The following is an 18,835-nucleotide window of genomic DNA, read 5'->3' on the forward strand; positions in this document are numbered from 1 at the left end:
GCGGAAATTGTCTAATGTACCGTAGGGCTGGCTATACGGGCAATTTTCTCATTTCTTGTTCGTAGAGTAGGTGTTTGAAAAGCATTCGTATGGCGTCTCGGTTTTATGAAGGTGCTCAAGTAATTACTCGCGACCTTATGGAGGGCCGGATAAGTTTATGACTAATATAGCTCAGCACGCATCACGTGAAACGCCCGGCAGGAAAAAAAAAAAAAAAAAGAAGCTGCTGTTTTCGGTTGCAAGTTTATCGACATCCACGCCGCGATAACTAATTGACGCTTCTGTTCGATACAAATCTCTTCAAACAGTTACATTCCTGATATCCCAAGATGCATCTTATGGTAGGCAATCTAACGCCCTGTGTCTCTGCTATATTTACTGACTTAACCTCTTGCAGTATACACTCTCGGAGTCCGGGGAGCGGATCTACACGCTTCACAAAGTGACCGCCGATGGCAAGGTCACCAAGAGCGCACATCCCGCAAGGTTTTCGCCCGACGACAAGTGGTCGAGGCAGCGAGTGACTCTAAAGCGCCGCTTTGGCCTCCTCCTCACCCAGCAGAGTGCGTCCTTTCCCTCCAGATTACCTCGAAAGAAACCATGCTGACCCGATGCATCCAGAGGACAAGCACCACGCTGCCTAGATACGACGCGACAACGAGATTTACAATTTACTATCCGATGGTCGGTCCGACTGCAGCCAGCTCGTTGGCCGCCAGTATGGGTGTGTAGGACAAGTGATTGTGTTCTATGAGTGCCAAGCTGCGGCGAGTCGTCGGTTTGCAACCACATTCCAATTTTGGCGTTGGGGCTCTGATCAAGTAAAAGGCCGGAGTTTTGGGGTTTTCGACTTATCACCTGCCACTGGCACGATACACCTGCAATAAATTTGAATCATTTTCATTGCATTCATTGTCTATGGGTCCGCAAGTCAACCTCTCGCTTTCCGGCCATTTACAGCCCTTCCAGGTCCCAGCCGTATTCTCCCGTTCCCACTTGACCTTTCCCCAGTGAGGATGTTCGGCAGGTAGTCCTCGTCCATGAGGTCCTTGTGTTGCCGACGCCGCTTCTCGCTCTTCGCCTTCTCGTGCTCTTTCTGATCATCCGCGAAGATCAACTTGGTGCCCCAGCCGTTCTTTCCACCCGCACCTTTGTAAGGTAACTTGCCACTTGCCGTGCCGGAGACAGGTTTAGGTATGCTGTATACGTTCCCACGGTTGTTCCACTGGAAGTTACGCTTCAAGTGAATCTGGAATGAGCCATCATCCGCCGTTGTGCACGATACTCGCGTGAGAGTAGGCTGGCCGCACTTGGGGCAGAATTGGCTATCCATCTTTTTGCATATTTGGAAGCACCCATGACAGCGGAGAACCCAGTTTTTGACCTGCGTGATACGAGACATGGAAGGGGAAAGCAGGTTGAGCCCGATCCGCAGGGCGACGTTCTGCATGGCGTAGTCGGAGGTGAGGAGTGCCACTTTCAGCGGCTGGTCGGCAACGGTGGGAATTACCTCCTTGTTATCCTTGGCTTGATGCTTCTTAAGATTGGACGGCGTGATCCAGCCGTCGTCCGAGTCGGAGTCCTCGCTCCCTTCGTCTGCTGTCGAGGGAAGTACCTGAGCTCCCTGTTCAGCGCTGCTGTCCAGGCGCAGCTGTGCGATGTCTGCGCTTATCTTGGCGGCGTCGGCTTCCTCGTCTCCGTTCTTGTTGCTGTCAATAGGCGGCGGCGCCTCAGCCTTCCCAGATGATTCCGTATTTGCCTGGATCTGCTCTTCTGGTTCCGTCTTCTGCTCGGTGCCAGTCATCTTCCCGTTGATACCCTTCTGGCCAGGCATCTTCCTTAATCTCCAGTCTCCCCCGTTTTGCTCAAGTTCCAGCTCATAGGTCAATGCAATGAGGTGTACGTCAGGTCTGCTCATGACTTCCAAGTCCCCTGTCCGCCGCGCAAAGTCCGACACGAACTTGATGCTTGCTGGTCGTGGATTCCGCAGGGTTACAAAAGGGAGGAGTGTTGTTTCGACCCGGGTGCGAGTAGCGGTGTCGCGAATCTCTTCCAATATAGACGGAAGCATGTATAACTGGTGGGCCTGCGAAAGCAGTGTGCTGACCGGAGGGTCATTCTTGATCAATGGACCGGTGTCGAGGCAGATACTGTGGATCGGCTTCTGTTTCTCGGCGGTCGTCGGAGGTAAGTCCGTAGACCCTATAGGAAGCGCGTCGTCGCCTGGCATGGTTGATACGGAAGCGGGTTGCACGTATAAAAGAAAGTTCTTGTCAGGCTTCGTCGAGTACGTTGTAGGTTGCGGGAGCGAAGGACGTATCGGTCAGCTCTTTGGTAGGCATTATTCAGTCTCGACGCAAGGAATTTTTGTGTCGCGGCGCGGGGTACCACAGTGGGGATTAGATAAGATAAGCTCTTTATCTTAGGTACCTAGGTACCTTGGGCGATTTCAAGGTAACAGCCCATACAGTGTGCAGAAGTAGGTACAGTGACGAGTGTACATAATATCAATGAACGCTGATCTGGACAAGTACAGACGCGGCCGCATGCTCCCGCGCGGGTGGCCTACGTACATCACACGTGCTTTTAGATTGTATCTCTGGCGTCTTACAATAACTCTATTGTAACATGTACGATAGGTCTGGTAGAGACGCTACAATTCGACGTGCTGACTCTAACTCGCTCGTGCACTCTGCGGGTGGCTCTGCCAGGAATTGCGGGCTTGGTTCCATGTGGGTGGACATAGGTTGAGAGGAATGTGTCGTCTCGCCAGTAAGCTCAACGTCTCTATGACCACTGGTAGGCTTGGTGTGAGATTCGGTTCTCTGCGGAGTGTGCTGGGTGATGGCCCGGCCCAGTTGATCGATATTATCGGTACGGGAGGGGCTGTTCGTCACCGAGACGGGTGAATCGACGCCTCGCGTATGACCATGATCATTTGGTATATCTTCTGAATAACCTCTACTAGCCAGACCAGGGTGGTTCGTGATAGGGGAGGAAGAGGGGTCAATGGTCGCAGGCGTCACCATGTCACCCCACTCATCGTCCTCGACTTCTGTTGGTCCGATCATGTTGGGTGGAGGATCGAGTGCGTGAGGAGAGGGAAAATCTCGATCGCCCTTTCGATGAATAGCAGACAGCTCGGATGGTGCCGTTCCATGTGGATATGGAGGCGAGGAGCGGGTAGCCCAGCTAAACGTTGCACTACTCGGGGCGTCCGTTCCAACAGTCGACGTTGGCACGGTAGCAGGTGACTGGTCGAGCGAGTGCGTGTCGTGAAGGGAATGGGGCCCATCGGCAGGGAGTGTTGACTGGGAAGTCGGAGGTCCCCCCAACATCGACTTCCTCTGACTGAAGAACTTCTGAAAATCAACTGGGCTGGCCTTTTGGCCCCATCCAAAGGAGCGACCACTGGCCCCATTGGCCAAACTTCCGCGGAACGACCGCCCGAAAATAGAGTCTTCTTCCATCCACCGGCGCACGATCCGTATTGTCTCCGGACGCACGGTTGAGGTTGGCCAAGTTATCAGCGTGAAGTGATCGTCCTCCCCTAAATCGTGCTTCCTCGAAGGACCGAATCTAGAGATACGATACCACGTCTTTCGTTCGGATACACTCTCAAAGCTATCCGTGATTATGTGGTCTGGAATTTCCACGTCAGAGCCCGTAACCTTGCTCTCGAGTCCAGGGAAGAGCGTTTTTAAGTGACTATGGTCAACGTAGAATGCCTCGTGCTCAATGCTTGTAGTTCCAGCAGCAACGCTCGGCGAATCTTCCTCGGCTTTGGTACGCATGTCCTGGTCCAACGAAATTGGGAGCTCCGTATTGTGAGAATCATGTTCGGTTGTGGGAAAGGAAGATGGCGTGTTTCCCAGGTTGATCTGGGTGGAGGTACCGCCCTGAGACGAGGCCACAGCGGGCGAACGGTCCTGGGTCGAACACTGCTTGGGTGGCGACGATGACTCTTTAACAAGGGCGCTTTTCCTCGAGATACCATCGAACATCTCCACGAGTTGGTGGACCTTGGACACCTGACGATCGCCAGCATTATTCGGCACAGCATCATCGACAGCTGTGATAGATAAAGCCTCGTGTGGCGTCTCCTGGCTCCGGTCAAGTTCAGACGGAGAAGATTCAGACCGGGAGTCAACCGCTTCCAGGCGCAAGTCTGGCTTGGCTAGAGGCTGGTCAACCTTCGGCGTGTCCGGGTATCCTAGTTTCTTTTCTGTCAGATTAATGGACAGTGATATATCTTCGGCGGAGCTGGATGTCCGGGTTTGTGTAGTACATTCGGTATCGACATCTGGTTTTGTTGGCGGTGCAGGCACAGGTACAGCCGGGATTTGTGGCAACGGTCCAGGAGGTTCGAGGGCACTGGTTGTGTTGGTCGATAGGTCGGAGACCCAAGGATCGAGGGATAATCGGTCGAATGGTCGATTGGGTAGCCGCGATGATGGATGACACGGTGATGTTGATCGGCTGCTGGGCCACCTGGGACTGCTGGCTTTCGATTTCGGTTCGTGCCTTGGTGTCAACTGGCTGAAATCACCAGGGCTTTCAATCCCACCCCAGACCTCCCAGCCCGTCGGTTGTGGGTGTTCGGGGGCGGCCCACTCGTTAAAGGGGTTATCTTCAGCCCAAACTGACTGGCTGGCAGGTATGTTAATGTTCGTTGAGCCTGAGAAGAAAGCCGGCGGTGGTGGTTCGGGGTGCACGTCGACCGATGTCGCAGTCGGCGTTGCACCAGATTGTTCGACGTCATGAATTTCCCACGGGGAGCCCCAAGGATCTTGCATTTTTCTGCGGGTCGCGGTGGTTCATGGTTGTTGGATATGAATAGAAACATTGACGCCGTCTCAAGGGACTCGTTGCTATCTGGACATTGTCGAATGCCTGGCAGAGAGAGAGCACAGGATTCTACGATCCAAGCAATTGGATCCGCTGCACGAATACCAACAGAAGTGTTATCGAAGAGTCTCTGGGCGCAATAAAGAGCGAAAGGCCAAAGCTTGCATTCGTATGGATATAAGGATAGGCCGACTGGTCGATGACGCGGGACTGTAAATGCCGGTCGGGACGTTGCCGCAATTCTCGGCGAACGTGTCGTGTTGGGGGGATAGGTATTGCGAAATATGCCGAGCTCTGCTCGACCACAGTATTTATACTGTGTCATTCTTACGAAGTATTCGTGGGTATCTTCCTGCGAAATACATCTTTCTTCGACAGGTACCGTATCGTACTGTGCCGTACCTGCGTACTTGTGGTTCGGCGATGAATCCACATGCTTCCTCCCTCATGCCCACCTTCCACTTACATGCATAATGAGACAGCATGATCTGTTTATACTAGAAACCCCTAACAAGACGAAGACGAGAATCGCATGTCTCAGGAGCCATACGAACAATGCATGAGCCGGTAGAAGCTTGAACTCGACATTACGGACACATAGGCGGGCGCTCGAAAAGCTGACTCAATTGTCATTTCCATAACCATCACTGGTGGCGATTTCAAAGATAAAGATCAGAGCCGTTGCTTGATTTCAAATCATTCGCCATCATTCCCAGTCACAAACGCAAATCCTTGGCGATTCCCTTCGATCCATTTGTGGCATCACCCTACTTCAGATCCAAATACAACGACATTACGAGCCTCACTTTTCGCTGTGTGAGAAGGTGAACTGCGCGACATGTCATTCGCCAAAGTAAAACATATTGTGCTGGTAATTCAGGCCAACCCTACTCTTCACTAAATAAGGCAACTCTTCAAACTAACAGATTGGTAGGTACTTTCCGGCAAGGGTGGCGTGGGAAAGTCGTCGGTTACAACTCAACTCGCATTATCCCTTTCGCTTGCCGGTTGCTCCGTCGGTGTCCTCGATATCGACCTCACGGGTCCCTCTATGCCACGCATGCTTTCCATTGAGGAGTCGAAGGTGACTCAAGCGCCCGGCGGCTGGCTTCCGGTCCCTGTCCACGAAGCCGATGAGGCCAAGGGCATCGGGTCTTTCCGCGCCATGAGTCTCGGATTCTTATTACCTCGACGCGGAGATGCAGTTGTCTGGCGAGGGCCGAAGAAGACGGCCATGGTGCGCCAATTCCTTTCCGATGTGCTCTGGGATGAGACAGATTACCTTTTGATCGACACGCCGCCTGGGACGAGCGACGAACACATTTCGCTGGCGGAGACACTCCTACGAGACGCTCTCCCGGGCCAGGTCGCTGGGGCAGTCGTTGTGACCACGCCCCAGGCTGTGGCAACGGCAGACGTGCGCAAGGAGCTTAACTTTTGCAAGAAAACGGGGATACAGGTTCTCGGCGTCGTCGAAAACATGAGCGGTTTCGTATGCCCTCATTGCGCTGAATGTACGGATATCTTCAGTTCTGGCGGCGGGGTGGTCATGGCCGATCAGTTTTCCGTCCCCTTCCTCGGCGCCGTTCCTATAGATCCGCAGTTTGGAGAACTGGTAGAGTCGGGCAAGCGGCCACACTATCCTCGAGGCACCCAGATCAACGGGGTGGATATCAGCGAGACGGCAGCTGAGACAGATGAGGCAACATCGTCCGAGGGAAGTCTGGTAGATAAGTACCAGTCATGCTCGCTGTCCCGCATCTTCACTGGCATCACCAAACAGCTCAGGGAGAACATCGAGGCACGAAGTGAATCATGAAGCCGACATGCTCCCGATCTGCGATAGTTTCTGGTGTCTGCGGGAATGTAGTGAAGCTACTGTATGCACCATCTCTACATGGGTGGAAGGAATACGGCGGTTTTACTGAAAGGTATCTCGGCAACGGAATGCCACCAGATCGTGCCGGACAGATGGTTCTCTCGACTATGAACTGCGCACGTACCACTTCACTGCCAAACCCCGCTGCACTGCGCGTCGCGGTGTTCCTTAATCGCGCAACGAAATCGGGCTGAAGGGGGTAAAGGAGGACGGTGCACAGCCGTTGGCCTGCCCGAGCCAACGACTTCGGTTCCTAACCACCATGCGATGGTTCCACGCAAACCGCGCATAGCAGTCAGAGAGACAATCAATCCAGATTCTGGACTTTAGCCAGGACAATTTCGTAAACGCATGATTTATTTTGGCTGTCTTTGACCTGTTATAACCCTCGATACGCCGACGTCGTGGTCGCATTCGAGCGGGGTTCCCCTGTATCATTATGAAAATTTCCGCAGCGGTTATTATACGACAACACTTTTATTACTCCGGACGGAAACCACGCCGCTACCATATCCTTCGCTTACAAGGTACCCAACACAATCCCTCGGATCACTTGTATTACACATGTAGCGGTCGCATCTGAGACGTACTTGGATGTAGTGTAGTGTAGCCACTATGAGACACCAAGCAAATCTGTCTACGAAGTACGGGTATAGAGACGCAAAATCACAAGTGGAAAACCACGATACCTACGAAGTACGTACGTAATGCAGGATTTGACCGATGACGTTTCACCCCACTCCTTCTCGCATTCTGTCCCACGGACAGTTGCTCACGGTGGCTGAATTGAGGCTGAGCAGTAACTGTGAGTGTTGAGTGGCTGATGAGCGCGTTGGACGGGGATCCGCGAATGTGTTAGAGAATAAAAGTACGAATACTTTAACATGTACGATTTCAACTTATAGACGACGCGCCGTATTAGTGGTTTAGTAGTTGAGAATACTTTACTATGCGTACATTATCACGATTGATCTGACGTGAATACCTGTACAAGCTACTCAACCAGTACATGGGATTTTAGAATGGTACGGTACCTAGTCGAATCGTACTTGTATCATCGTCCCACTTTTCACCGAGTGTCTCCTAAGTCGGACCCTTTTTGATCTCGTAATACGCTGGATCTTATGGCGGCCCAATTGAATTACTTGCCGTGAAACTTGGAGCCCGAACCCAGGTATATAGGTACCTATCCACCTACGGTGTGTACCCAAGTCGTAGAATGTAGTTGGTACTCTGCTCGGCTGTCTTTCGTACGAAGCCTTTTTTTTTTTTCTCCGTGCGTTTCTTTTTCATTCCCCGTTTCTATTCTCTACTATTTTCTACAACGCCGCTCTCCTCAAACACTTTTGCCTCCAATTCCAACACATCTTTTGGCATTGCTCAGAAACGTCGTCATACTTCTTCACTACTACCAGTGTCTTAGACGGCCCACGCCTGGCGTCCCGTCTTCTCAGACACGAACCCTACCCTACCCGAGTCAAGCGTCGACGAAAATAACCCCGCCATTTCGTCCACGAGCACGATAGCAGCAAGCAACATTTATCCCACCTCGTCGACAGCGTTTGGAAAGAATTGAGCATCAAATTCTTGTCAATGACCAGCGCCATTTGACTGCACACCGAAGGCCGGTTTATACTTCCGCCAGGTAGTTCAAATATCGACTATTACCGCTGTAGACCCTGCAGCGCATCTTCTATGCACCCGGCCGATCTTCTGCGTTTCCTGTCTAAGCCTGCGAAGTAAGTCCAGTTTTGCCGAGTTCCCTCCCAATTTACACACACCCTCTCTCGCTCCCAGATAAAGCTCGTCAACTAATTCCTCCGCAAGGCCCAGATAACACTTGCCACTGCCCCAGATCCCAACCGACAAGGACCTGTTCGTCCCGCACCGTCAAAAAAACAACTTATCTCGCCCTCTGCAACCTTATCTTATAAGGCCACACAAAACCCTCGTCTGCTGGGTCCGATACTCCACCACAGGTATCGGTGTCTGTCAGGACGAGGTTATCACCGCGAGCCACCATTCCGCTGATCAGGATCTTTTTCCTCCCCCTCCGTGCTCGCCCCCCTTAACGTCCTTCCGAGCGACGTTAGCGATAACTACCCTCGCCTTGTAGCTGGCTCAGCCAGCACTTTCAGCAGTCCACCTTCCTGTGGGCCTACTCTCTCAAACGGACGCCGCAACGTTCGTTTGAGTGGCAGCTAGTGCTCCGCGGACTCGGCACGAGACACAAGCCTCGCCGGACCACACCAACTACACCGGCGCGTTCTGCTCCGCTCTCCGAAACCCTCTCTGTCACAGTAGCTCCTGTTGGCAAATATGGTCAACCTCTCGGTGCCTAACAGTTACACTTTCTCTCCCTCGGGAGCAACTCCGCATCTTACCATCAATCACGATGTAGCGGCCGATCTGGACTCCAGCAATGCCTTCGAGGGTGCGTTAATGCCCAGCCAGTGGCTCTTCAGTGGCATTGTGTGCGCGTAGTTGCATTTACTGACCGTGGCACAGGCCCCGAGAAGCTCCTCGAAGTTTGGTTTGCGCCCGACGCGAACGCGCTGCCCCCCGGTGCCCAGCCAAATGGCCTGAAAGCGGTCACGGCCGACACTTGGGAGACCATGCTCGACATGGTCAATTGCAAGATCTTGTCCGTCCTCGAATCCGACACCGTCGACGCCTACTTGCTATCCGAATCGAGCCTATTCGTGTTCCCCCACAAACTTATCCTCAAGACGTGCGGCACTACGACGCTTCTGCTGGGCTTACAGCGTCTCCTCCACATCGCCGCCAAGTACGCTGGCTTCCCGTTCCATAACTCCAAGTCGGCTACCGATATCAAGGCTGCCGCGACCCCTTACCGTGTCTTTTACAGCCGTAAGAACTTTCTCTTTCCGGACAAGCAGCAGGGCCCTCACCGCAGCTGGAAGCAGGAGGTCAAATACTTGGACGACATGTTCGAGGGCGGCAGTGCCTATATGGTGGGAAAGATGAATGGCGATCATTGGTATCTCTACATCACGTCACCGAATAGTACGCTGACGCCGCCTCGCACGCCCAATGAGGAGGATGGTGTCAGTTTCGTCACCAAGATCCCCACTGGCATTCTGAACGGTGATTTGGCCAAGGCCACGGAGGAGACCAAAGACGAGACACTTGAGATTCTCATGACCGATCTAGACCCAGAGAATGCGAAGCAGTTCTACCTGTCGCATGCGAGTGCGGTCGCTAGCGACGACAAGGCAATGAAAGCCCAGAAAGCCCGAGACGATGCGCACGAAAGCCTCGGCACGTTGTCCAATGGCCACGCGAACGACTCGGCCGATGACCTGGTTGATGTCTTCAGCAACGGCAGTGATTCGGACCTGCATGCCGGTCAGGATCAGGCCGACCATGTCTTGACGGAAGCCCTGACTACCGAGGGTCACGCCCTGGGCACGGTTGTCTCGGACGCCTGCGGACTCTCCAATGTCTACCCGACCACGAAGTATCCTGACGCCAGAGTCGACGCTTATCTCTTCAGTCCCTGTGGATTCTCTGCTAACGGCGTTATCCCTGCCGCGCCACAAGACGGTGAAATTCACGAGGGGGATGGGGACACGGCCGCACACTACTTCACGGTTCACGTCACACCGGAGCCCAACTGCTCGTTCGCGTCTTTCGAGACCAACGTCCCCGGAGGGCAGTCAGGTCGTACAACGGCAGAGATCATTGAGCACGTCGTCGGTATCTTCAAACCGGGCCGGTTCAGTGTTACCCTGTTCGAGGCCAAGGGCAAACATTCCAACCCCTATGGCATGGTCGAGGACGAGCTACCCATCAAGGCCGCTCAGCGTCCTGTCGATCCCATTCCGGGTTACCGTCGCATCGATCGTATTGTTCATGACTTTGAAGAGTATGATCTCGTATTCCGTTTCTACGAAAAGGATGACTGGGCTGGTGAGCGTGGTGCCCGTGTCGGGGAGGTTATGTGAACGGCGTTTGGATGACCTGTCCTTTTCATGTCTCCTTTCGTTTCTCTTGTCATTTTACTTGAGCTTCCACGTTCACTTAATCAATTTCAAAAGGCCCGCATACCGCACTGCTCGCCAACAAACATGTTCGCTCCTTTAGCGTAGCCAGTGATTTATAGTCGACCTTTATACGACAGATTGGCACCTTAAAAAAGAGTTTTATTGATTTCTTTAATCTTCCCCGTGCAACGAGGTTGTCTTTGCGAGTTTGTCACGACACCCATTCGGCCTCGTTTCTAATCTTTATCGACGGGAAACCGGGCACCCCCTTGCCTCCTAGTCTCGTCCATGATTTCCATGACGCGGATCGTCTCGGCCCAAGGCATGATGGCGTTTTCGGTCCTCCCAGCAGCGATATCCAGGGCTACGGCGTCTGCCTCCCAGTAGAATCCCCGGCCTGGGCGGGGGAAATCGTATCGCTTCTCTTCGCCGTCGTGCTTCTTGACAATGAAAGAGCTAGGCACGGCGGCGGCGTCGCCCTCGACTATCACGGTTCCTTCGCTGCCCTCGATCCTAGCAAAGTCCCTCTGAGACTTGACGGTCGCGTGCGCCGTGGCGATGCCCTGCCGGCCATCGTCGTAGAGCAGGACGATGGTGGTGGCGACGTCGACCCCGTCATCCAGAGACTGCGCCGCCACGACCTTGGGCTTCTTCTCCGGGTCGGAGCGGGCGGGGGCGGGTCCCAGAGGCGCCTCCAGCCCAAGGATGGCCCAGGTTAAGCTGTAGATGCCGATATCGAGCAGGGTGCCGGCGCCCAGGGCCGGGTTCTTCAGGCGCGACTCGGGTCCTAGAGTTGGGATCTTCATGTCGAAGGAGAAATCGCAAAAGGTGCGGTGGACGGTGCCGATGACCTTTTCCTCGTGCAGCTTTTGCTGCAGGGCACGCACGATGGGGAAGAAGCGTGTCCACATGGCCTCCATGATGAAGACGCCCTTTTGTTTCGCGGCGTCGAGAACCTCGCGAGCCTCATCGGCCGTGAGGGCGAAAGCCTTCTCGCAAAGGACGTTCTTGCCGTGGCGGATGGCGTCGAGACAGTTTTGCTTGTGGAAGCTGTGCGGCGTGCCGACGTAGATGATATCGACCTGGGGGTCGGCGAAGAGCTCCTCGTAGCTGCCATAGACTGTAGGCGACTTGCCCGGCAAGTGCTCGGCCACGAAAGCCTTGCCTTTCTCGACCGAGGACGAGCCGATGGCTTGGATTATGTGGTTGGCCTGGGCATCCGAGCGGTCAAGAGAGAGATCGGCGACGAACCATGAGGAGATCATCCCCGTGGCGAGGATGCCCCAGCGCAACGTAGGTTTTTCCGCCATGGCGAAGTGACAAGTAGGTACGTTGTACGTGAAAACAGCACGACGAACGTTGAATTGAGGGAGAAGAGGGGGTCCGAGGGCGTAGAGAGGGGTGGAGAAAATAGGTGGGATTGCTCGTCGAGTTTATATAAGTTGCTGTCCTACGAGCGGGGGAAAATATTAGCTTGTCTTCGTCTTGGTCAGTCCCCACGGCCTTTTTCAATCGAGATCGAGACGGATATTTCCTTAATACTGCGTAGTACATGGTTGGCGGGTAAAAATGTCCTACACCACGTCCTAACGAGATGGGGAAGACCGGAGTCTCGTGCCGACACTCCTCTCAGAAGCGTTCATGATAGCAAATTCTCCGCCTGACCATATAATGTATGGGGGACGTGGGGATCTGTCGCAAGTAATATGATGTGCTCGTGCACTGTGACTACAAAAATATGCCTCTCCACCGAGATCGGTGCGGCGCGGGGTCCCTGTGGAGTCTTCCGGCGTGCCGGAGAACTACCGATGTACCTGACCGTTCGGGGCTGTTGGTGATCCCTTCATGGTTTATGCTGCCTCTCACTGCGATATTTCTCGAAATATTGTAAATATTCGGGAGAGCAGCTTCTTGCGATTCAGTGTTTGTGTTTTGGTCAATGGATTAGGGCGCAAAATTGCCACAAGAACATATTCAAGAGACTGATATGTTCCCCCTCCGGCCGGTCCATGGAATGTGGTCTCCATCGCCTATCCTACAACCAGCCTGCCAACCAGCCCGAGTCACTCCATTCCTGGATGTGGTCGTCTTGATGAGCTCTTGACATGTGGGGTCAGTTTGGACTCCATTGTTATTATACTTACATGTATCTTCTGGCAAATGGAAAAGGTGTCTGTGTCTTGTCGCACTCGCCACATGTTGGCTTTCGACCGTCTTCAAATCTCCAACCTCCCAAAGTTGACGATAGCAATATGCACGGAGGATGGACTTATAATAGTTGCGCCCTAAGTTTAGTTGCAAAGTAATTCCTGGCTCCTCACTGTCCCATATCACCCAATTCTTTCCGTCATGGGTCGCAACAAGAAGGAAGTGGACTCCTTGTCCGAGAGCCTGGAGTCTCTCGAGACCAAGTCGTCCATGTCAGGGAGTGCCAACTCTCTTATCAACCAGCCCAATCCCATCGGAATCATACTTCTTGCGGTCATGTTTTTCCTTCTCTTGGCGTCTGCTGGCGGCTTGAGCACTTCGGCTGTCGAGTTTAAGCAACCATCTACGGCGAGGGCCACGGGAGTAACCCAGAGCTTCGTTATGTTCTCAGTATGTCAAAGTCTCATGAAGACGAACATGACATCCGAAAACACGAGCTGACAGAGTGTTAGTCTTTGACCAGTCCCCTCTACCTAATCCTACATGTCGTCGTGGCTTTCGGCAACTATGAAATGCCAAGGCAATCTCTCCAGCCGCCCGTGGTATCGTGGACCGTCATTCTCGCACGAATCAGCCTCGTACTTTGGGTGGTGAGCTTGGTTTTAACAGCCTTGACTGTATCCCATCCCGAGTCCAACTCGCTGATCACTCGATCAAACCTGGCCATTGCCGTCTTCGGCGTGTGAGTTTCTCTCGCCTCTTCCCTCCGCACTTGGTCGCGATGCTCGGCAAAGGTTCTGCCCTACTAAACCTGGAGTCCAGGCTCTGTATGGCGATCTTAGTGCTCACGATGGAGATGACCTCCAAGCCATTTGAGCTCCCCTTCACACCGCGCAAGTCAGCCGTGACATGTCTTGTTAGTTCCTTCGAAGACGATCTCAAGCCCGCGCCGCGCACCGGTCGCCATTACCGGACGATGACCATGGACTCGGTTTCCTCGGGGGGATCGAGCCGCTCTAGCTGCTCGAGGCGACGTCCCGTTCCTACCGCATCTAATAGGTTCTCCACTATCGTGGAAGAAGAAGCCCAGTCGGGCATGAACGGGGAACCTGACAGGCCGACGATCCCGGAGCCGTGCCACGTTCCTCCGGGAACTGCGTGGGCTCGAGACTGGGAGCAGCTCGCCGTGGAGGCCGGAGTACATCGGAACGGTTCTGTCAGCGACTATGGCTCGACAGTCGAGAGTGACGACGGTGGTGACCAGAGATGGCATCTTCGTCAACCACCTCCCGCAATCGTGGTCACGTCGGGTTAAAGGGACGCTGGTTAGGAGAGCGGGAATCGAGAAACAAGAAAAAAAAGGGGGAACAGTTGAGAGGGGTTATGATTCGTAATGTTTAATGGCTGGACGGTTATGATTAATGCCCATTTAATGTTCTTTAAATAACTCACCAGACATCCAACGCTTCGGACAAATTGTGCATGACGCGCAAGACAAAGTAGAGTGATCGTGCGAACGGTCAACCTCGGCGTCGCAGGGGCGTCACGCACCGGGTCAAGATGCCATCCCATCCCGACCCTATGCCATCGCCAGAGGCTCTGTGTAATCGGTTCGGGCTTAATTATAATTCTTCTCCGAGGCCGAGCGCAAAGGCGATGAAACCCCACGCAAAGATGGATCCAAAACAAATGCCTTCTATCAGCGACCACGGAATTTGGCCGGACCATTTCTGCTGATCGGGAGCGCGTCGGTAGCCTCGGCAAAGCCCATGGCAATCATCTTGTCCTTTCGTCGGGTGTTGTTCAGGGGGCACTTGGCACAGAATCTGACACAGCGGCATTTGAAGACGTATAATTTCACGTCCACCGAGTGCATGGGGTTCAAGCTCCCCGAATAGGGATATATTGCACGAATGACGCAAGTGAAGAAGCAGTGCGCGGGCGAGAATCAAGTCGCGTGTCGAACGTTTTTTTGCCAACGTACGTTGTACGAATACCTTTCGCTATCGCCAGTGCAGTCACGTGGCATAAGAGCCCCGCCCTAAGGTACCCCAGCTAGCTACTTTCAAGTACCTTTTCGTTCCTTTCCTGGGTGAGGGGCAACGGTCTCTTGCGGGCAACAACCGTTAATCTGATAGTGGGGTAATGGCGAGGGACGACGTTCAGGTCCAGACGTGACTGACTCCTCTGCCTCCTCTGACTCATGCTGCGAGATTTCTTCTCCCTCCTCTTCCCTAAACAACACAGCACGTTTTAGACTCATTGTATTAGCACTGCATACCAGCGAATTGCGTCTCATTTGGTTGCCCGAGTCTGAGCTCATTGCTCTTTGTTACCTGTTCCTTCGTCCTCGTGCGAACAAACCCCCCCTCATGGACGGAACGAAAACCCCCCCAGAACCCGTGCTTCCCGTGCCGGGGAAGCGTAATATCCTCATCACCAGTGCCCTGCCTTACGTGAACAATGTGCCGCATCTAGGGAACGTGATTGGGAGCGTCCTTTCCGCCGATGTATTCGCTCGCTACTGCCGGGCTCGCGACTACCAGACTCTTTTCATCTGCGGTTCGGTGCGACAATCTCCCTTCCCCCCAACCACACCCACTCGCGGCCCTCGACTGTTTGCTAACACGCCCGCCATGAACAGGATGAGTACGGCACTGCAACCGAAACAAAGGCTCTCGAAGAAGGCGTCGACCCCGAAACCCTCTGCGCCAAGTACCATGCGCTTCACAAGTCCATCTACGACTGGTTCCAAGTCGACTTTGACATCTTTGACCGCACACCGACCGCACACCAGGAGGAAGTTGTTCATGAGATCTTCGGCCACCTCTGGGAGAACGGATACATCGAGGAGCGGGAAACCAGCCAGCCGTTCTGCCCCGTCGAAGGCCACCAGTCGTTCCTTGCCGACCGCTTTATTGAAGGAGAATGCTCCATCTGCCATGACCCCGGCGCGAGGGGTGACCAATGCGACGCCTGTGGCTCCATCCTGGACCCCTTGAAGCCCGAACCGGAGGCCGGTGGCTCGGCCAGTGACGACGCCCAGGCCGACGAGTCAAGGGGTACGGGTTGGCTCATCAACCCCCGCTGCAAGGTGGACGGTGCCTCACCGGAGAAGCGCAAGACGAAGCACCTGTACCTTCGCCTCGATGCGCTGCAGGAACGTGTTGCCGCCTGGTACGCCGAGGCGAGCAAGAAGGGCGCTTGGAGTACGAATGCACAGGCCATCACGCAGGCATGGATTGACAAGGGCCTGAAGCCGCGCGCCATCACGAGAGATCTTCGCTGGGGCGTGCCAATCCCCAATGCCGAGGGCCTAAACGCCGAGGATTATCGCAACAAGGTCTTCTACGTCTGGTTCGACGCCTGTATCGGCTATGTATCCATCACCAAGACGTACACGGACGGCAGTGATCCCAATGGGCGGAAATGGGAGCAGTGGTGGAAGAACCCGGACAACGTGGAGCTGATGCAGTTCCAAGGCAAGGACAACGTGCAGTTCCACAGCATCGTCTTCCCGGCGTCCCAGCTTGGTACGAACCAGAAATGGACGCAGGTGCACAAGATTTCGGCGACCGAATACCTCAACTATGAAAACGGAAAGTTCAGCAAGTCGCGTGGCGTCGGCGTCTTTGGACACAATGCCAAGGACACGGGCATTGACCCGGACATCTGGCGGTTTTACCTTCTGGCTCGTCGGCCTGAAACATCCGATACGGAATTCAAGTGGGAGGAGTTTGTGGACACCAACAATAACGACCTACTCAAGAACGTCGGCAATTTGGTCCAGCGGACGCTCAAGTTCTGCCAGGCCAAGCTGGACGGTGTTGTGCCAGACTCGGACTACACCAACGACATTATCGAGACGCACCAGAAACAGGCGAACGAGGTCCTCGCGTCGTATATAGAGCATCTCGAGGCAACCAAGCTTCGCGCGGGCGTCACGGACATTCTGGAATTCTCGCATCTCGGGAACCGATTCCTGCAGGCCAACAAGCTCGACAACCGTCTCCTCAGCGAAGAGCCGGCACGCTGCAAGGCCGTCATTCGTGTCGCCATCAGCCACGTCTACCTCATGGCAAACCTTCTGGCTCCGTATATGCCCGGTGCTAGTGCCTCCATCTTCCGCCAGCTCGGCCTCGAGTCATCGGTGGCTCGCATTCCTGACACGTGGGACTTCAAATTCCCGCCAGCCGGACACGCCATTGGCACACCATCGCCGCTGTTCACGCCCGTGCCGGCAGCTAAGATTGAAGAGTGGCAGCTGGCGTATGGCGGTGAGGAGCTGAAACGGCAGAGGGCGCTGCAGGCCGAGAAGGCGGCGGCGAAGAAGGCCAAGAAGCAGCGCGATAAGGAAAAGAAGCAGCTGCAGAAGGCCAAAGCTGCTGAAGCGGCTGCGGGACAGAAGCCGGACGCACAGGAGCGGAAAGAGACGGCTGGTACCACGGCTGACGTTGCCGCTGCTGCCGAGGTTGCCAAGCTGTCGTTGGAAGAGAAGGAGAGTCCTGCGTGATGATAGGGGAGGCTAATGAAAAGGGATTCTTTCTTTTTGCTTTCTCGTTTTCTCCGTGTATAAATGAAACAACTAGAGAGGGATGGAGATAACGTGTTTTACAACGTCCTATTTGTCACCGAGGACTGTCCGTTTGGCCGAGATTTACGGCAGAGTCCGCTGTCCTCGCTGGTGGCTGGTCCTAGAGACAAAGAGCCGGTGACAGGATGCTAGGTCCTTGCCGTTAACCATTGGACTGTGCCTGGCCGAGGGGCTATGATTGGTTATGAGGAAATGACGTAGCGAGACTGGAGGAGACGTTCGTTCCGCCTTGGATGGCGAACGTCGAATTGTGTATCTGCTCATGTTTGGCACCAGTTAGCATCGAGTTGATCGACCATGTAGTTGGGTCTGGGTGTTCAGCTGGTTGGATGGGAGTAATAGATTCGGTCTTGGTCAACAATATTGATCTTGTCCCCTAGTAGACACCGAATGGCCTCCCTGGGCGAGTCTGACATGGTTGGGAAAGGTCTTTCCGCGAAGCAGGATAACGGGAAACCAAGGGAGGTGGGGAGAACCGGAAAAAGCAAGGCAGCATAATATCACGGTGCATTGAGCACGAAGTACAGGAGGGGCGCAGGAGGTCGCATCGAACGCGACCCCTATCACGGCCGTCCAGAGGCCAAAGGGCAACCAGCCACCAGAGAGGGGGAGACAAGGACAGAAGTTAGTGTCAAGTACCGATGAATTGCCTGTGAATTCATGGTTGAACCGGCTGGCTCGGTTAGGAGCGAGGGTATCGTGTATTCCCCGGCCAGTGGCCACCAACATACTGGTCTACTCTCGTGTACCGGAAAAGGAGGGTGATGAGGATTTGGCAGATTGAAGCAGTTCTAGGAAAAGCTGAGACAAGCCGGTCTTAGTCGGTCAGGCGGGCAGCTGACCTTTTCATGTTTTGAGTGGCAAACCGGTCATGCAGTCACTCACCACCCACGGCCCATAGTAGGCCAGCAGGGGGAATGAGGAGGGCGAAGCAAGTATGCCGATGGTGTTTGAAGGGCCATCACCCAAAGATAATTGGGCTGTAGGGCGGTGGTTGGGATTAAACCGTAGATTTGTACGGAGTAGCGATACCTTGAATCTGGGAAGTGAATAGGGAAAGTCACGTAAGGGTGTAATACCCAGCGCCGCGATGGAACTTCGTGATGGAACTCGGCGCGGCGATGCGGCCAAAACCACGGCCTCGGTCAACGCCAAACGACGCGTTGGACAGGGGCTCTAATCCTTATCCCAGAGCACAGGGCCAATGGCCTCATTTTGAGCCGAATACGCTTCTTAATCATGAGCGCGTTCAACTACCCACGAAGCACGCAGTATGCAGCCTCTATAATGTATTTTCCCCTCTAGTACAACGTACAGTCTCAATTATTTTCCATTCTAACCACATTGTGTGTCGCTACT

The 18,835-nt window shown here is 54.1% G+C and overlaps 9 protein-coding genes across 9 annotated transcripts; 5 read left to right on the plus strand and 4 right to left on the minus strand.

Moving 5' to 3' along the window:
- Positions 1–212: 212 nt before the first annotated feature.
- On the minus strand, positions 213–2,323 carry ACRALDRAFT_1064567 (uncharacterized protein). The gene is made up of 3 exons (XM_071016995.1): positions 622–2,323; positions 398–563; positions 213–341 (listed from the first exon to the last, which is right to left on the minus strand). Exon 1 carries the CDS (start codon positions 2,228–2,230, stop codon positions 932–934), a length of 1,299 nt encoding a protein of 432 aa, XP_070873777.1. The 5' UTR covers positions 2,231–2,323; the 3' UTR covers positions 213–341; positions 398–563; positions 622–931.
- Positions 392–607, plus strand: ACRALDRAFT_1034676 (uncharacterized protein; the record flags this gene model as incomplete). Its single annotated transcript, XM_071014977.1, has 1 exon — positions 392–607. A coding segment is annotated over one exon (216 nt), but the record flags the coding sequence as incomplete, so codon positions are not given.
- Positions 2,324–2,562: 239 nt separating the features above from the next.
- Positions 2,563–4,027, minus strand: ACRALDRAFT_1064568 (uncharacterized protein). Its single transcript, XM_071016996.1, has one exon. The coding sequence runs from the start codon at positions 4,002–4,004 to the stop codon at positions 2,619–2,621; it is 1,386 nt and encodes a 461-aa protein (XP_070873779.1). The 5' UTR covers positions 4,005–4,027; the 3' UTR covers positions 2,563–2,618.
- A 1,529-nt stretch (positions 4,028–5,556) lies between these two features.
- Positions 5,557–7,210, plus strand: ACRALDRAFT_1082437 (uncharacterized protein). The gene is made up of 2 exons (XM_071019313.1): positions 5,557–5,719; positions 5,783–7,210. Exons 1-2 carry the CDS (start codon positions 5,687–5,689, stop codon positions 6,665–6,667), a joined length of 918 nt encoding a protein of 305 aa, XP_070873780.1. The 5' UTR covers positions 5,557–5,686; the 3' UTR covers positions 6,668–7,210.
- A 1,836-nt stretch (positions 7,211–9,046) lies between these two features.
- Positions 9,047–10,695, plus strand: ACRALDRAFT_2107101 (uncharacterized protein; the record flags this gene model as incomplete). The annotated part of the gene is made up of 2 exons (XM_071023324.1): positions 9,047–9,161; positions 9,236–10,695. 2 exons carry the CDS (start codon positions 9,047–9,049, stop codon positions 10,693–10,695), a joined length of 1,575 nt encoding a protein of 524 aa, XP_070873781.1.
- Positions 10,696–10,970: 275 nt separating this feature from the next.
- Positions 10,971–12,044, minus strand: ACRALDRAFT_2028037 (uncharacterized protein; the record flags this gene model as incomplete). Its single annotated transcript, XM_071020506.1, has 1 exon — positions 10,971–12,044. One exon carries the CDS (start codon positions 12,042–12,044, stop codon positions 10,971–10,973), a length of 1,074 nt encoding a protein of 357 aa, XP_070873782.1.
- Positions 12,045–13,067: 1,023 nt separating this feature from the next.
- ACRALDRAFT_1064572 (uncharacterized protein) lies at positions 13,068–14,353 on the plus strand. The gene is made up of 3 exons (XM_071016997.1): positions 13,068–13,332; positions 13,395–13,624; positions 13,705–14,353. Exons 1-3 carry the CDS (start codon positions 13,084–13,086, stop codon positions 14,195–14,197), a joined length of 972 nt encoding a protein of 323 aa, XP_070873783.1. The 5' UTR covers positions 13,068–13,083; the 3' UTR covers positions 14,198–14,353.
- Positions 14,354–15,076: 723 nt separating this feature from the next.
- ACRALDRAFT_1077026 (uncharacterized protein) lies at positions 15,077–18,195 on the plus strand. The gene is made up of 2 exons (XM_071018578.1): positions 15,077–15,449; positions 15,527–18,195. Exons 1-2 carry the CDS (start codon positions 15,255–15,257, stop codon positions 17,393–17,395), a joined length of 2,064 nt encoding a protein of 687 aa, XP_070873784.1. The 5' UTR covers positions 15,077–15,254; the 3' UTR covers positions 17,396–18,195.
- ACRALDRAFT_211482 (uncharacterized protein) lies at positions 17,649–18,690 on the minus strand (the record flags this gene model as incomplete). The annotated part of the gene is made up of 6 exons (XM_071023707.1): positions 17,649–17,785; positions 17,836–18,126; positions 18,200–18,292; positions 18,343–18,456; positions 18,567–18,616; positions 18,674–18,690. The coding sequence occupies 6 exons, from the start codon at positions 18,688–18,690 to the stop codon at positions 17,649–17,651; spliced, it is 702 nt and encodes a 233-aa protein (XP_070873785.1).
- Between the last annotated feature and the right edge of the window lie 145 nt (positions 18,691–18,835).

The sequence above is a fragment of the Sodiomyces alcalophilus genome (genome assembly GCF_042370955.1).
Source record: "Sodiomyces alcalophilus JCM 7366 unplaced genomic scaffold ACRALscaffold_5, whole genome shotgun sequence".
In the NCBI taxonomy this organism is placed as follows: Eukaryota; Fungi; Ascomycota; class Sordariomycetes; order Glomerellales; family Plectosphaerellaceae; genus Sodiomyces; species Sodiomyces alcalophilus.

What these genes read in the sequence shown, in the direction of transcription:
- ACRALDRAFT_1077026 (XM_071018578.1), top strand. Translation starts at nt 15,255, where the DNA reads ATGGACGGAACGAAAACCCCCCCAGAACCCGTGCTTCCCGTGCCGGGG. An exon ending in CTCTTTTCATCTGCGGTTCG is followed by an intron (nt 15,450 to 15,526) that starts GTGCGACAATCT and finishes CGCCATGAACAG; the next exon opens with GATGAGTACGGCACTGCAAC.
- ACRALDRAFT_1082437 (XM_071019313.1), top strand. Translation starts at nt 5,687, where the DNA reads ATGTCATTCGCCAAAGTAAAACATATTGTGCTG. An exon ending in AAGTAAAACATATTGTGCTG is followed by an intron (nt 5,720 to 5,782) that starts GTAATTCAGGCC and finishes ACAGATTGGTAG; the next exon opens with GTACTTTCCGGCAAGGGTGG.
- ACRALDRAFT_1064568 (XM_071016996.1), bottom strand. Translation starts at nt 4,004, where the DNA reads ATGTTCGATGGTATCTCGAGGAAAAGCGCCCTTGTTAAAGAGTCATCG.
- ACRALDRAFT_1064567 (XM_071016995.1), bottom strand. Translation starts at nt 2,230, where the DNA reads ATGCCAGGCGACGACGCGCTTCCTATAGGGTCTACGGACTTACCTCCG.
- ACRALDRAFT_1064572 (XM_071016997.1), top strand. Translation starts at nt 13,084, where the DNA reads ATGGGTCGCAACAAGAAGGAAGTGGACTCCTTGTCCGAGAGCCTGGAG. An exon ending in AGAGCTTCGTTATGTTCTCA is followed by an intron (nt 13,333 to 13,394) that starts GTATGTCAAAGT and finishes ACAGAGTGTTAG; the next exon opens with TCTTTGACCAGTCCCCTCTA. An exon ending in GCCATTGCCGTCTTCGGCGT is followed by an intron (nt 13,625 to 13,704) that starts GTGAGTTTCTCT and finishes CCTGGAGTCCAG; the next exon opens with GCTCTGTATGGCGATCTTAG.